The 15317-nt window shown below is 46.3% G+C and overlaps 1 protein-coding gene across 3 annotated transcripts in view; it reads left to right on the plus strand.

Moving 5' to 3' along the window:
* Positions 1–15317, plus strand: part of ITGA9 (integrin subunit alpha 9) — a 353650-nt gene that overhangs the window by 192043 nt on the left and 146290 nt on the right. For all 3 annotated transcript variants that reach the window (XR_003429002.1, XM_027088159.1, XM_027088160.1), the window contains exon 17: positions 2332–2408. Coding sequence is in view for 2 of the 3 variants with exons in the window: in XM_027088159.1 (XP_026943960.1) it covers positions 2332–2408 (77 nt within the window). In the remaining variant the exon portion in view is untranslated. The remainder of the gene's footprint in view (positions 1–2331; positions 2409–15317) is intronic.

Below are 15317 nucleotides of genomic sequence, written 5' to 3' on the forward strand. Positions count from 1 at the left end.
TCACCAGGGGCAGAGCTGGGTTTAGTGAAGCCTAAAGCTTATATGATTTGGGAGGAGAGCTTCTCTTGGGGAAAATCAAGTAACATCATGAATAGAACGTGAGGTGCAAGGCCCCGGTGGGAGCGTGTCAGTGAAGGCCCTTCAGCCTGAAGTTTCATCAGCTTGGTGGTAAAGTCATCTTTGGTGTTTCTCCTCATTTCTAACCTCGGAAAGCTGCCTTTTCCCACCTGAGATATTCATGCAGACCTCACATCCACTTATTCCTGTTTTCTCCTTGACTGAGATGGCAGATAAATCACAAATGCCCCCTATTAAAATCTCCTGGAAATTTGGCTCTCTCTTTGCCCCCAGTGTTGGCTAAAAGAACATGGGAATGTCCTTTTTTTGCTCAAGACTTTCATGAGTTTTTCCCCCACACTCACGGCAGGGAATGTTGTCTGGGACATATTATTCTTTTGGAAATGTGACACAGGAATATGAATTTCCATAAGCAAAGTTACTCTGCCTGGTTGGGTCTAGATTGTTCGTTGGCCAGCACGTTTGCTGGAGTCCACATGGATGCTCAGAGAAGCTGCCTGGACTTGTCTTGTGGGAGTAGGATGAATCACCTGGAACTATGTTCTCTGTATGTGTTAGAGGGGGACCCAGAAATATGAGTAGTGATGACAGAGAAGTTGAATAGTGAATAAATGACAACTGAAAAACGGCCACAGGCTCCTCTCTCCAAAATCCCACCAAAGTGATCAAAGGCATCTAACTAGTGAAGAGTCTCTGTCCGTGTGGACTCAGGAAGCCTGCTGTTCACGGATTAGAGACATCAGAGAGATTGAGACCAGAGGAAAGGACAGACAAGCCCGCCGGGTACCACAGAGAGAAGAAAACTGTAACTCCTCCCCAGAGCTGCTCCTGATTCCTGGCTGCCCTCCACAGGTAGGCTCAGCTCAGGCACACGCTGCAAGCCCCCTGGAAAGATGTTGGGTGTGGCATAGTGAGCTTTAGGCCCCAGCACTGGGTGGAGGCCCTGGAGGCCCAGGAGGCCCAGCCTTGGTTAGAGAAAGGACACTCCATCCTGATAGCTACCGGCTGCCCTGCCGAGACAGGATCCCTTCAGTTGGTTGTGGTGCCCTTGGCCTCAGAGCCTAATTGCCTTTGACTTTCCCCTTTGGAATTAAAAATTATAGTATGAACCCCTCGTTCAGGCAGAACCCACATCAAATACGGATTTTCTGCCTCGCCACGACAGCAGAGGGAAATGACCAGACTGTAACCTAAGAGTTCTTGACTCACATGGGTTATTATTCATTCCGATCTGAGAGCATTTAAAGATCATCTCAAAGATGGGAAGAACACCTACCGTGTACCTTTCTTGAAACAACTACTTGAAGAAGCACTTGAGCAGCCTAAGAGACGAATCAGACAAGGGGTGCCTTCTGTGGTCAAGGCCAACCCTGACTTGGGTTTCCTTGTTAACTGCTGAGGACCCCTCGCCCTGCGGGACCTGGCTCCATGGGGGTGGGGGACTTACCCGAATTGTAATAGGGGCGGGGCAGCTGCGTGGCCTTTACCGCGATACCCTCAGCGCGAGATCCGGGGCGCGGTGGTTAGACGTCCCACTCCGCCGGGTCAACAGGGAAGCGGTCATTGCGGCGGAGAGTGTGGAGACAGATGGGTCACGGCCTTCTCCCCGGGGCCCTCCAGGCCTTTCGGCCTCCGCCAGCGGGTGAGCTGGGGGCCCGGGGACAGGCCGAGGGCCCCTTGTCACTGGGCTCCGGCCTTGAGGCAGCGGCGAACCTCTCCCCCATGCCCACCTCCGCGACCTAATGGCGGCGACAGCCACCCTGGGTCGCAGTCGGCGGGACCTGGCCCCCAGTTGGGCGGCCTAAGGAGCCTGAGGGCCGGCTGGGTCCTGGGCGCCTGGGGACCTGGCCCTGAGGGCGCCGCCAGCCTCTTAACGAGGACCTTGGAGGGCGAAAGTTGAGCCTTGGGACCTTGCCCCTTCTTGTCAATGTGACCCGACCTCAGGAACAAAGGATCTGACACCAAGAAGATTCCAACAATGAACCCCGCCCCTCCCTCACCTTTCCTGTAAAAGGGCTTTGCTGAAAGCTTTCAGGGAGTTTAGGGTTTTTAAGGCATGAGACGCTGACTCCTTGCAGGGCCCTGCAGTAAACCTTTGTCTGCTCCAAACTCCGACTTTTTGGTATTGTTTGGCCTCGCTGTGCCTCAAGCACACGGGAAGAATTCCCACTGATTTGGAAGGAAGTGGTTAGCTGTTATTTACTCGTTTACCACTAACCCTGTTTTGCTTTTCCTCTTGTGTCTCCCTCACAGACCGTGTTTGAAAGGAATTGCCGATCTGAGGACTGTGCCGCCGACCTGCAGCTTCAGGGTCACCTGTTACTCTCCAGGTGAGTCAGTGCCCCCTTCTTGACTTTGTTCTGGGAAGCTGTTTGTCCTGACTTCAGGCCCAAAGTCTGCATGTGCAGATTTCCCCACCGAAGAGGGTAAATAGAGGTGGGTTTAAAATGAAAAGTTGCAGTTTAAGAAAGTGTATATTATACTGTAATTTTAACAACAAGTATTATTTGGGGGGATAGTTTGGTTTTTGTTTTGTTTGTAGTCTCACATATCTCACAATTAGAGTTTTGTATTTCTAATTTCCCTGAGTATTGGTGATGTGTATGTGTTGGGGGGTGTATTTTATTTTTAATGTAATGTTTTTTAAAATTTATGTATTTTATTTTATTTTCGGCTGCGTTGGGTCTTTGTTGCTGTGTGCGGGCTTTCTCTAGTTGTGGCGAGTGGGGGCTACTCTTCCTTGTGGTGCGTGGGCTTCTCATTGCGGTGGCTTCTCTTGTTGCCGAGCATGGGCTCTAGGCACGTGGGCTTCAGTAGTTGTGGCACATGGGCTCAGTAGCTGTGGCCCACGGGCCCTAGAGCGCAGGCTCAGTAGTTGTGGCTCACGGGCTTAGTTGCTCCGTGGCACGTGGGATCTTCCCGGACCAGGGCTCAAACCCGTGTCCCCTGCATTGGCAGGAGGATTCTTAACCATTGAGCCACCAGGGTAGTCCTGAGGGGTGTATTTTAGGTTTACTCATTGTATTAAGTTGAGCCATGTGAAATTGCCAATATTTAACTGTTTGGAACAACCCCTATGATTCAGTTTATTATTATATAAAGGAATACGGGAACTACTATAAAGGTTCTTTTTATTTTTTTCCCCACACTTAAAGTGTTGTGCTTTAACAACAAGTAATGGTTCTGTGGCAGGAGCAGGTGGAGGAGAGGGGCGGCTGTCCTGATCCAGGGAACAGACAGCCAGTCTCCTGGAGCAGGGCTTCCTCCTACAGAACGTGAACCCTCAGCTAAAGGTGAACCTTCCGTAAAGGCCTTCTGTTTTTCTCTCTGCCAACCTTTTATTTCAGACTTCTTGAAGGTGCTGGTCCTGAGTCATTTAACCACGTTTCAGGGAATGGGTTCCTTTCGAGACAATTCCTTCTGAGAGATTGTTTTAGCCTCCATGCTATTTATTACCATTTCTCAAAAACAGTCATCAGTGTTGATAGGTATCCTCTAAAATGCCATATTGTGTGTCTTAACTGTGAGAGTTAAGTTTGGGTGGAATGAAAGAAATATCCCATCACGAACCAGTAACTACACTAGGACGTCTTTACTTCTGTTGATAAATAACCTGTTATTCATCAAAGGAAAGTAATAGTAAGAATTCTTTTTTCTTTAATATCTGTATTGGAGTATAACCATTTACAATGGTGTGTTAGTTTCTGCTGTATAACAAAGTGAATCAGCTATATGTATACATATATCCCCATATCCCATAAGATTCTTTTTCTTTTGTTTACATTTATCGGGGGAAAGGTGACGTAACTGCCCCCCATCCGCCCCTCCGCATACACACAGATACTCTTCCAAACCTCTTAAATATTAATTAGCATTACTTTTACTTAGGACTTAGTGCAGTAGATTAAAGTAGCACATGTTGTGCCAAGCTTAGAAAAGTATTTCAAACTGATAAGTGGGTATTGGAATTGTTTTAACATTAGTCAGAAGGTCCTCCTGGGATTATGAGAGAAACCAATTCTAAAGAAGGTTCATAAGTTATCAGATCATGACTTTTAGTTTTAGAAAGGTCTTCCAAAAAGTGTTTTAGGGGAAAAGTAACATGAAACAAAAATATGTGGATTTGTTTTATCTTGAGGCAGACTGTATTTTGGATTGTAGAAAACTTCATGTGTTGGGAAAATGTTCACTTGCTCTAAGGTTAAATATTAGAAGAGTCCTAATGTTCTTGCTGCCCATTAGTGGACGGTCAAATCCATCTGTATTGCATTGTGCTCTTCATATGTTAAAATATAAAACCCGAGGCTCATGGTCAGTAAGGCATCTTTTCCCTAAAGCTGCCTCCACTGCCTTACCCTGGCCTTTCAGGACTGTTGGCTGGAGCCAGGTCTGTTCTCTGGGCCCAGTAATCAATAATATGGGAACAACTGGTGTGGTGGCCAGGCCCCAGACTCCGGTATGTATCAGCTAGCTAGAACCACAAGAAAATGCTGTATAACAAACTAGCCAAAACTCAGTGGCTTAAACCAGCAATCGTTTATTCTCCGGGAACTGCAGGTCAGCTGAGAGTTGGCTGGTCCAGGCTGGATTCAACTGGATCTTGGTTGACTTGCTTATGCATCTGGGGTTCAACAGAGGGTAGGTGGTTCTCAACTAGGCTCAGGTGACCCAGTTCAGCTCTGCTTCATGTGTCTTTCACAGTCCTGCTGGAACCAGTGTCCTAGCCTAGGTGTATTCTTCTCATAGCATGGCACCGGTGCAAGAGGGCAAGCAGAAACACGCGATAACTCTCAAGGCCTAGGTTCAGAGCTGGTGCATTCTTACTTCAGCTTTATTCCACTGGTCACAGCAAGTCATATAACCAGTCTCAAAGTCAAGGGACTGGGAACTATTGTTCTGTGCCCTTTTAGCGAGGAGAACTGCAGTCATACAGCAAAGGAGGCAAATTTAGGGAGGGGTGAAAATTGGAACCATAATGCAATCTATTATACCACATAAAGAACAGGGTCTCTGTGTCGCTTTCCTGGTGCCTTATAATTTTCAGGACTATTTCAGCCTTTCTTGCAATTCCATCTTCCTACAACTCAGACATGAGACCTAGAGATTGCGGGAGGAGATTTTCCAAATCTCCGAAGTAATGTCCTTGGACCAAAGCTCTGAGCATCTCCCTAGGAGGAGTTATTTCCCAGGAGGCCCCTTGGTCTCTCAAAATAGCCTTTTGGCTGAATCCACCATTAAACAAACCTTCATTATACTCTTGGGCCCATAAATGTCCCCAAGGGAGCCATCAGAGAAACATTAACTGGTAATTGGCTAAGTAGAGATACAAAACCAAGCCCAGGGTTTACATTACTTTGAATTTCCCCAGATCTTTGCACAGAGCCAGGCACACAGAGAGAGAAGGCACAGTCAGTAAACTGCTCATGGAAGCCAAGATCTGAATTTGGTTGACAAAGGAAGCCTTGGTAGCTTGAACCAGGAGTGAGCTGTTTTGGTTATTGTGTAACTTTCTTGATTCCTTACTGCCAGGGATGGGATGTACATTTCTTTATTGTTCAAGTCAGGGAAGAAATGTGGGCCCCGCTCTCCCAGGATGCCTGGTGTGGTGGGAGAGGACAGCTGGGTGCTGTCAGTGCCTGGTCAGTGCTGGAAGAGAGGTAGATGGGTCATCATGGGGCCCATTAATTCCTCCAAGAGGAGGAATTAAAGGCAATGCATCCAGACATTCGGGGCAGAGGGAAAATGTGAGCAGAGGCACAGAGGCGTGGAGGGCAGGATACCCATGCAGATCTGCAGGCATCTGGAGTGAAGGAGTCGGTCTGGAGGTATTTTTGCCATGAGCTTCTCTGCTGTAAACATCTTTGCCACAAGACTTTTTGCTGCAGGCATTTTCACCATGTAACTAATTGGCTATAAGGCAATTCTCCTGTAAAAGATAAAAAATAAAAGAGCATCATTAAACAGGACATAATGGAACATGAAAAATGAATAACGAAGATTAAAAGACTTTATTGCAAAATGCAAAATATTTGAATACATTTAAAATGTGATTTGTTTTCCCGTTCAGCATCGCACTTTTTCTTTTTTGCTAAGATTTCTTCCTCCATTAAGAGAGGGATCAGGGGCTTCCCTGGTGGTGCAGTGGTTGAGAGTCCGCCTGCCGATGCAGGGGACATGGGTTCGTGCCCCGGTCCGGGAAGATCCCACGTGCCGCGGAGCAGCTGGGCCCGTGAGCCATGGCCGCTGAGCCTGCGTGTCCGGAGCCTGTGCTCCGCACGGGAGAGGCCACAACAGTAAGAGGCCCGTGTACCACAAAAAAAAAAAAAAAAAAAAAAAAGAGAGAGAGGGATCAGTTTCCAAATACTGAGATGCACACGTGTAACTGAGCTTTGTGTTGTGAAAGCCTCTACACTGTTGTGTATTCCTGGCATCTTGTCACATGTTCATTGATAGATGTTCCAAAGTTCATGGGAAATGTGTGTTCAACTCTCCACCTTCAAATATCTGAAGGATTTGCAAATTGCTATGTTATTATTTTCTAGTAGAGTATGCAATCTGGCTTTACCCTCTCTTATTTCATACTTCCAGTAAGTTTTATCACCATGTTTACAATCAAGTCGACACATGTAGCTGTTATCATCCAGTGCTTTAAGACTGCCTGTCTCCTTGTCACCGTGTAGAGTGTTATGAGTGCCTAGATTTATGTAGTATAAATCAACCAGTTCTTTTATCTTTTATGGCAAAATTGCCTTATGGTCAATTAGTTATGTGGCAAAAATATTTGCTGCAAAAATGCTTGTGGCAAAGATGTTTATGGCCAAAATACTGAACACAGGCCAGGAGAACACAGTAAGAGATGAGAGAGAGAGAGAGAGAGAGAGAGAGAGAAACACTATATTGTGACACACCTATGAGTTTGGGTTTCATCCTGAAGCCAGTGGAGGTATAGCAGGATTGTAGCATGAATGGATTTTACCTAATAAAATCGCAGGTAGGCACACTGAAGGGGTAGGGAGAGAGGAGTGGGGGTGGGGATTGAGATTTAGATGGTGTGGGTCATTGGGTTCTGTATTCCACTGAGTGAAAGTACGGTCCAGCTTGAGTTTTGAGTCAGTTACTCTCTCTAGCATCTCAGTTCCTGCATCCCTGGCTCAGGTCCATGGAGTGGCCGCCGTTGGTCTCAGTGCAGGAGCACCTTGGGTAGGGTTGGGCTTATGAGAGATATTGTGTTGATCTCCACCGTGGTGCCTCCCCAAGGGCTTCAAAAGGACAATTTGGACAGAATTTTTGCCTTTCGTGCTATGTTTAGAGCCTAGCTCTCCTGTTGGCTGTCATCCACTGTACTATAAGGTTGAAGCCAAGGGTTAACAGAGAAAAGTCCCTCCAACAACAGGGTAGACAGCACAGTACAAGGTTTTGTGGTGGGAAGCAGCCAAAGTACCCATAGACTGAGGATTCTTTGTCTTGAGAAAACAGAGAGAAAGATATCTGGGAGTGATTGGGTCACCTCAAGTGGCCAGGGATTAAGCCAGGAAATGCTGTCTGTGACTGGGACTCACAGATGTTTTTATTTTTCTTTCCAGAGAGCATGAATTCTGGCAGGCCTGTTGTCTCTTAAAACAACCAACTCTGCAATTAAAAGTCTACAGTCTTTAATGGTCTTGAGCCTCGTTCCAAAACACACCATTTCCAAAATGTCCAGGAATAGGGATGAAGCTGTTTAGTTTCTTTAAACAGGACTGAAAATTCCATTTGTAAAATGATGCGACTATGTTTTGTTTCATCTGTCTGACTACTCACAGTACCTAAGAATATATCACATGTGATTAAGATAAAGAAAAGAGAAATAAACACTATGGCAGTTAAGTTAAAAAAATTTTTTCTTTGATGCATCCTACAGGAGACCAGTGGAAATTTCAGTGCCTTCTGGCTAGCCAACTCCAATAATGGAAGAACACTTAAGGGAGGTAAAAAGACACAGTAAGAATATATATGAAGTTGGAAGAACCATCTAGTGGCCACATATAATGGTCTTCTGGCTGTAGCCTTAGTAAGGCTATTTTTGTGGTGTGGGTGGGGGATCAAGTGCATTTCCTAAAACACTTGGCTGGGAGATGGGTGGCTCCATCCATGAAAAACCAGCCTTCAAGAGGAGGATCACTATACCCAGAGCGCCATTTAGAGTTTGAAACAAATTGTTCACCTTCCTAAAAATGGTACAGTGACCAAAATCATCAACTGCATAGCATAGGGTAGAAGTAAAGTTGTCTTCTTTTATGAAGGGGAAGAGACCCCTGTTTATTGAGTTTCCATCATGTACTAGGTACCCTATACTAGGACTATAGGTGCTAGAGTCTACTGTAGTGTTTGCACAACTGCACAGCCTCGGGCAAGTTGCTTCACACCTCTGTGCCTCTGTTTCCTCTTCTGTAAAATGGGAGAAATAATAGCAACACATTATTAAAGTTGAGTACTTAACGAATTAAAACATGTTTAAGTGCTTCCAAAAGCTTGGCTTATAGTAAGCACTCAGTAGATGAGAGCTAGTATTATTTCATTTAATCTGGTCAGTGACACTAAGAAGTAAGTATTATTACACTCTTTATAGTGTGGAGGACGCAGAGGCTTAGGGAGACAGGTGACTTGCTCAAGGGCTCATGGTGGTCGGGGCTGGGGGTGGGGATTAAAGCTGGGAGTGTCCAGTTCTGCATCCTGCTCTCTTCCAGTACACTGGCTTCAGTTGCTGAGGCTGGCTCTGGACCAGAAGGACCAAGGCTGGGGAGCTGGGGGAAAAGTCCTCCTCTGTGTGAAAAGCCCCACAGAAAGGAGGTGGATGGGTAGAAGAAAATCCATCCTCAAAGATGCCTCCCATCCATCCCCAGTCATGCTTCCCCTGTGCTGTCTGACATGTGAGGTGCTGTTCAAAAGCTTTTCTCACTGGAGACCACAGACACCAGTCCTGCTGGGCCAAAATGGTGGTCCAAGCATCGAGTCAGGATATTCTTAATACATGTAGGCTGGATTTTTTTCTCCTTGGAGGGCCTCAGATTTGACCGTGAGCTTGTGGCTGCTATGTCAGCAGTTTCCTCAAATGTAATATCATCACTATTATTATTATTATTTTATGAAGGAAGATGAGTGGGAGCTGATCAGAATCTTGGAAAACTTTTGCCCTTACCAGAATATTAGCCATGTGATTCATTATTTATTTTTTTTCCACCACTGTCTTTCTAAAATCTGGGACAAAAAAGTGCAGAAGTTTGTTGATCGGGAGCAGCTGGCTTTTGTAGTGGCTGTTTCTGGAATCTCTGGAAATAGGAATGGTTTTTTTCAAAGGTATGTTCTTGAAAGAAAGGTGAAATGCTCCAATGAATAGAACCTTTTGAATGAGAGTAGGATTCCTCATCCTCACTCTCCTCTCTCCCTTGCTCTGATGGGGGTTCCCTAGGGAGGCAGTAGGTGTCTCCCTCACATTTCAGGACCACATCAAGGATGAATGGGTGTGTGCGTGGTCCTTCTGTTGGAGTTACCTAGGCGGAGGGCGAGATGTAACCCCCTGGGAAGGTGACCAACAGAGTAAGGCAAACAAAGAGCCATTCACACACTGGAAGAGGTATTGAAGAGTGCACTACTTTTCCAGAATACTTCTACTCAACTGACAAGAAGTGATACACTGCTGGTGTATTCATTTATATGGCAAATATCGATGGAGCAGTTGCCATGGATGTACTAGGCTTGGTGAAAACAAATAGGGACAAACTACTGCACACGATGCTCTTGGTCTAGAAGGGGAAACACACATGAAAACAGTAATTATAATTCACTGTGGTCACTATAATCATGGGAACATGAGGGAGTTCCCCGGAAGCACAAGGGAAGAGGCCCCCCCTGTCTGAGTTTGAGTCCTCTCCAAAGCATACCTTGAGACAAGGATTTGAGAGTAAATTTGAGAGTGCAGGGAACAAAGGTAGAGGAGTAAAGAAGTTTACAGGGAAGCCTGCCAATAGGGTGCACCATACACCTGTGTATCAGTTAGTTATTGCTGTGTAACAAATCACCCCAAACTTCATGCCTCAGAAAACCCACCATTTATTCAGCTCCAGATTCTGTGGCTCATCTGTTTGGGTCTTCTGGTCTCCTGGGCTCCTTCATGGACCTGCAGCCAACTTCACGTTGGCTAGGTGTCTCTGTTTGGGGGTCCAAAATCTAGAACACAGTGCACTAGGCCTCATGAGACCTGTTATAGAACTGGTCTGTTTTCACTTTTTGCCACATTCTGTTAGCCAAAGCAAAGTCACAGGGCCAGCCAGATTCAAGGGATGGGGAAATAAACTGTGCTTACCGCTGGGAGGAGCTATGTGTCATAAGACAAAGGATGTGAATAGAGAAAGGCTACCAATCAGCCCATCATACCCCGCTGCTGCAGGGGATTCTGGATCTTCATCCTGCAGGGGATTCTGGATCTTCATCCTGCAGGGAAACACTAGGGAATGGTGGGAAGCACACAGCTTAAAATTATTGCCTCTGAGGGGTGAAGGGGCTGGGGTGCTTGTACACCAGCTATGGAGAGTCATTGGTTGAGCACTACTCTGGGTTTGGGTGTGCCCTTCCAGCCTGTGACAGACAGCAGCCGGGTCTGGTTCTGAAGAAAGGTCCTCAGCTACAGAGATTCAGACACTGGCAGCTGGAAGTCAGCAAGATCATTTGAAACAGTCTGAGGCGGGTGGTAAGGGCGTGGACGACGTCTTCTACACCCACTTTCTCAAAGAATCTCAGTTGATGCATTCATTCTGGAATTTCCAGCAGAAGTGTCATACTACCTTTTGACACCCAGGCTTCTTTCCACTAACTTGTGGGGAATGCTTTCTTTCCGCATTTCCAAACCCCTAACATTCTCCATTACTGTGGTAACTTGATTTCCTCTTGCATGTGTCTGCAACTTACTCTGTTTCCCCTTCTCTCCCGAGCGGCACTGTGTATCACCCACCTGCTGAAGGGCATTTGGCTGTAGTAAAAACCCATGAGCCAGGTACAGAGCTGGGAGCTTTGTTCCTGTTTTCCTGGGGATAGCAGCAATGGCAGGTGAGGGAAGTGTCCACGGCACATCTCAGGCAGAGAGGATCAGGCCTCTGCCCGCTCCATCATCCCAGGAGGGACCTGGGTGGAGCTGGGCCAAGCAGCTGCGCTGCTTTGCAGCCCTGGCTCCAGCCCAGCCCCAGGAGGAGCACAGACAGCGACTCCACTGTCCTACACAGTAACTCAGGCGGGGTGGAAAGAAGCCCAGCTCGAAGCTTCTTCATGGTTGGTGGTTCTCATGGATAGCATAGCATTTCAGATGCAGAACAAGAAGCTGATAGGCAGGGATTTGAGTCACTTTTCTGAGGTCAGAAAGAAAGCTCAGTAGCAGTGGCAGGAAAGAAAACCTGCTGGGAGGTTCCTGAGGCCAAGTCCAGTGTTCTAGCCATTAGACCTGTGGCCTCTGTCTTTAAATAGCCTGTTTCTTGCTCCCACTCTGACGCGCTGCTAACTAGTTGGAATGACTTTGGGGAATACCTTCCTATCTCTAGGAGGATCTGATTTGTAGTTTTCTAAAGGGTGGACCAGCCTTGGTGTGAGGCCCTACCACACATGAGCAGCAGAGATCCATCCCAATGAATATTGGGTATCAGGGACAGCCCTCCCCCTGCTGAGCAGACACTAACCAAGATTTTCCATCTGGATGGTAAGAGGATGGGGAATCTGTAGAGGAGCCTTGAAGACAGAGCTGAGGGGTAACCATGGCAACCATAGAAGAGGCTGGGACCATGCTCACAGCTCCCTCCCCAGCCACCCAGGAAGGCTGGATGTACCTCACAGGTGTACCTAAGAAAATAGTATTTGCTAATATTTTCCTTGGCTTCCAAATAGATCCAACCATCAGAGGTTTTATGCGTAAGCATCTTTCCAGCAGGGCCAAAATGATATGGCTATCGTTTTCCTTCTCACTGGACATTCAACCTAAGAAAAGGATTTACCAAAAGAATGTAGCAAATGGATCCTTCACTTCTCTCAGATCAAGAGCAAACGGAGCCACATGCTGTTGGGGTTTTTTTGTTTTGGTTTGTTTTTTTTGCTAAGATTTTTGCAGTTTATTCTGTGTGACTGTGGTGTTGGTCTCTTGCCACAAATGCTAGACGCACCCATCCTGGGGCAGACTTACTGGAAGAAAAGCCAAATTCCAAAGATGCACAGTTGTTTTGTTTTCTGAAGTAAATCTTCCCCCAAACATATTTTTCTTGGACATGCCCTCTTATTAGCATCTCTCCCAAATTTGTTTACAGCCACCTGATATAACCTCAGGCAAATCAGAAAGTGGCCCTGCTTCTCTTGGTAGGTGGAAAACCAAAGACCACTTTGGCTTTCTCCCCAGAGGTCACTGCCCCTCCTCCCAGGGCCAAGGTGACAGGCTTAGGTAGAACATGAGCTGCCCAAAAATCACCTCATTGCAATTGCCATGAGAGGGAAGGTACTAGGTAAAGAACTTCTAGATTTTATGAGGCTTCCTCCCTGACTCCATTCCAGGTGATCTTGATCCAAAAATGATGAGGCTGGGTGGAGGCTGTTGGTGCCGCGCCCAGATCATTTTATGGTACAGGTGCCCCGTTCCCAGCTGCCATTAAGTGTCCCCTGCCAAGGCTCACAGCTGCCCTTCCTCTTATCTTGAGAAGGGCCCTTGCCTCATGGAAGTCGCCTTGCCTGAGAGGTTACACCCATCCTGGGCAGCCCTCTCCAATGACTGCTGATTTAAGGTACAAAAAGCCAGCCTCTTGCCTCAAGTGCCAGTAACTCTATGCTGTGTTTTGTGCTCCAGAGCCCCCTGTGAATCAGGCCAAGGCTAGACTGTACCCAAGACCACCTTGGTCTTACTTGCATAGACTCTTCCCCACTCCAGTCCTGCTTCCCGTGGCATCCCTCACAACCACCCGAATCCTTCCTTGCTGCCAGGGAACCCCACCTGAGATGCTGGAGAGCTCACACCTCACAATCTGTTCCTTCTCAGATCTCCTGGCCAGGAAGTCTGAATCTTTTTCAGAACCGTGAGTTTCAAAAGGAAACCAAATTCAACGTATTTATCAGATATGAGTGGGGGAAAACAGTTGCCAGTGGGCTTTTATCTGCCCTCTTGGAATTGGAGGGTTTTTGGATTTTTAAAAACCAGGACTGTGGAGTGATGAGTAGGAGGTCCCTTCAGGGGGTGAGTGGGACTTTGTGTCTTTTAGGAATACTTCTGGTTGCTTCTTCCCCCAGGACTTTGTTTTTAAAGAGGACTATCCAGACGCAGGGATAAAAGGAGAGGGTCCCCCTGTGAGATACAGCTTTCATTGCAAAATGTCCTCCCTGTGGGAGCCAGAGCAGATACAGTCCTCAGGGCATAAAAGTCACGTGCTGCTCAGGTGAAGTGAGCAGCCTTCCTGGCCAGGAGCGCTGGCTCTTTTTTGAGAATGTTTACTGTGATAATGAGATTTGAACAGGAGGTGAATGCCATTGTTTCAGTCCACAATTGTGTTTCTTCAAGGGAAAAAAAAGACACATTTTTTAAGTTTTCATATATTTTAAAATTTATTTATTTATGGCTGCGTTGGGTCTTCATTGCTGCACGTGGGCTTTCTCTAGTTGAGGCGAGCGGGGGCTACTCTTCTCGTTGCAGTGTGCAGGCTTCTCATTGCGGTGGCTTCTCTTGTTGAGCATGGGCTCTAGGCATGTGGGCTTCAGTAGTTGTGGCACACGCGCTCAGTAGTTGTGGCGCACAGGCTCAGTGGTTGTGGCACAGGAGCTTAGTTGCTCCACAGCATGTGGGATCTTCCCAGACCAGGGATCGAACCCGCGTCCCCTGCATTGGCAGGCAGATTCTTAACCACTGCACCACCAGGGAAATCCCAAGTTTTCATATTTTTTTTCTGGAAGAAAATTGTTCTTTGTGTGGAAGAACACGATTCATTTAACCTCCTGAGCCAAGAAGGAGAAAATTCTCATTTACGTACCTCTCTGTCCAGCTTCCCCAGGTTCGTCGATTTTAAAGATGGCTCATGGTTAGACCTGGAAGAGTAGGATTGAGATGAAGGAAACCAACAGCAGTTACAAATCTCTTATTCTACACCTTTCAGAAATGCACGTCTTCCTTTTCCTGCTGATGTCGGAGGCTAAGCATGCTGTCCATCCCTCCCTTTACCTGGCCTCTCATCATCATTGGTGACTCATCAGCACTGAGTTAGTCCCTCCCTCTCACTTGCCATAGGACACAGGTTCCTAGCCTGAGGATATGGGTTCATATCCTCTTGGTGGTCTGCACTTTGAATTCATGGGGTCTGTGAATTTAGATAGGAAAACAATCACAGCTTTATTTTCACTAACTTCAAAGTAAAATTTAGCATCGTAGTCAATTGTCAATGTAGACGACGAAACAGAGTAACATTAGCAGGACCTGTGACTGTCACACATAGAAATCACTGATATTTTCACATCAAGTTACAATGTTGCACATATTTCAAAATATCATTCACATTCATCTCTACTTCAAAGTTATGGTAGCTATGTGATCTACCGCCAAACCTTATTATTCAATGTTATTTTAAAAACCCATATTCATAAACCACATATTTTTAAACATAATTATCACTGTATAGCTGGGTTTTTTATAACTCTATTTTTCATTTTATGCATTTAAAAACATTTTGGAAAGGGGTCCATTCACTTCAGTAGACTTCCAAGAGTATCTGGTGACAAAAACAGGTTAAAAACCCCTGTTCTAGAAGTTTTCCCTGATTTGGGGAAAAGATACATGTTGGAGAAACAAACCTTTTGCTCTGCTTACCGGAATAGACAAAAGATTTTTATTATAATATCCAGAACTGAGACTTTATTATAAGGCCTGTGTCATATTATTACACATTTTTCTCTTTTTTTAACGTGGGGTCAAACCTAGAAGCCGCTGGAGGAAGTAGTTCCCGGACCCTGTAGCTCCCAGCATCTATGATACACTGGTGGTGAAGTAAACATTCATTCCTTGTTTGGGTTTGTTAAAGACACGGGTAACTGTCTATCACAGCTTTGATGAGCTCAAGAAAACCAACGCTTCAGGCCCAAAGCAGAGAAACTGGGTATCGTGGTGAATGTGGTAGCCACTTTGTGCACAAATGGGCACATATGTGGTTGTTTGAAGTGCTGCATCTGGAGTGTCTATTCTTGTTTCTACCTTTGGG

This window comes from Aethalodelphis obliquidens, unplaced genomic scaffold (genome assembly GCF_003676395.1).
Source record: "Aethalodelphis obliquidens isolate GAN/ISIS:26980383/991018 unplaced genomic scaffold, ASM367639v1 scaffold62, whole genome shotgun sequence".
In the NCBI taxonomy this organism is placed as follows: domain Eukaryota; kingdom Metazoa; phylum Chordata; class Mammalia; order Artiodactyla; family Delphinidae; genus Aethalodelphis; species Aethalodelphis obliquidens.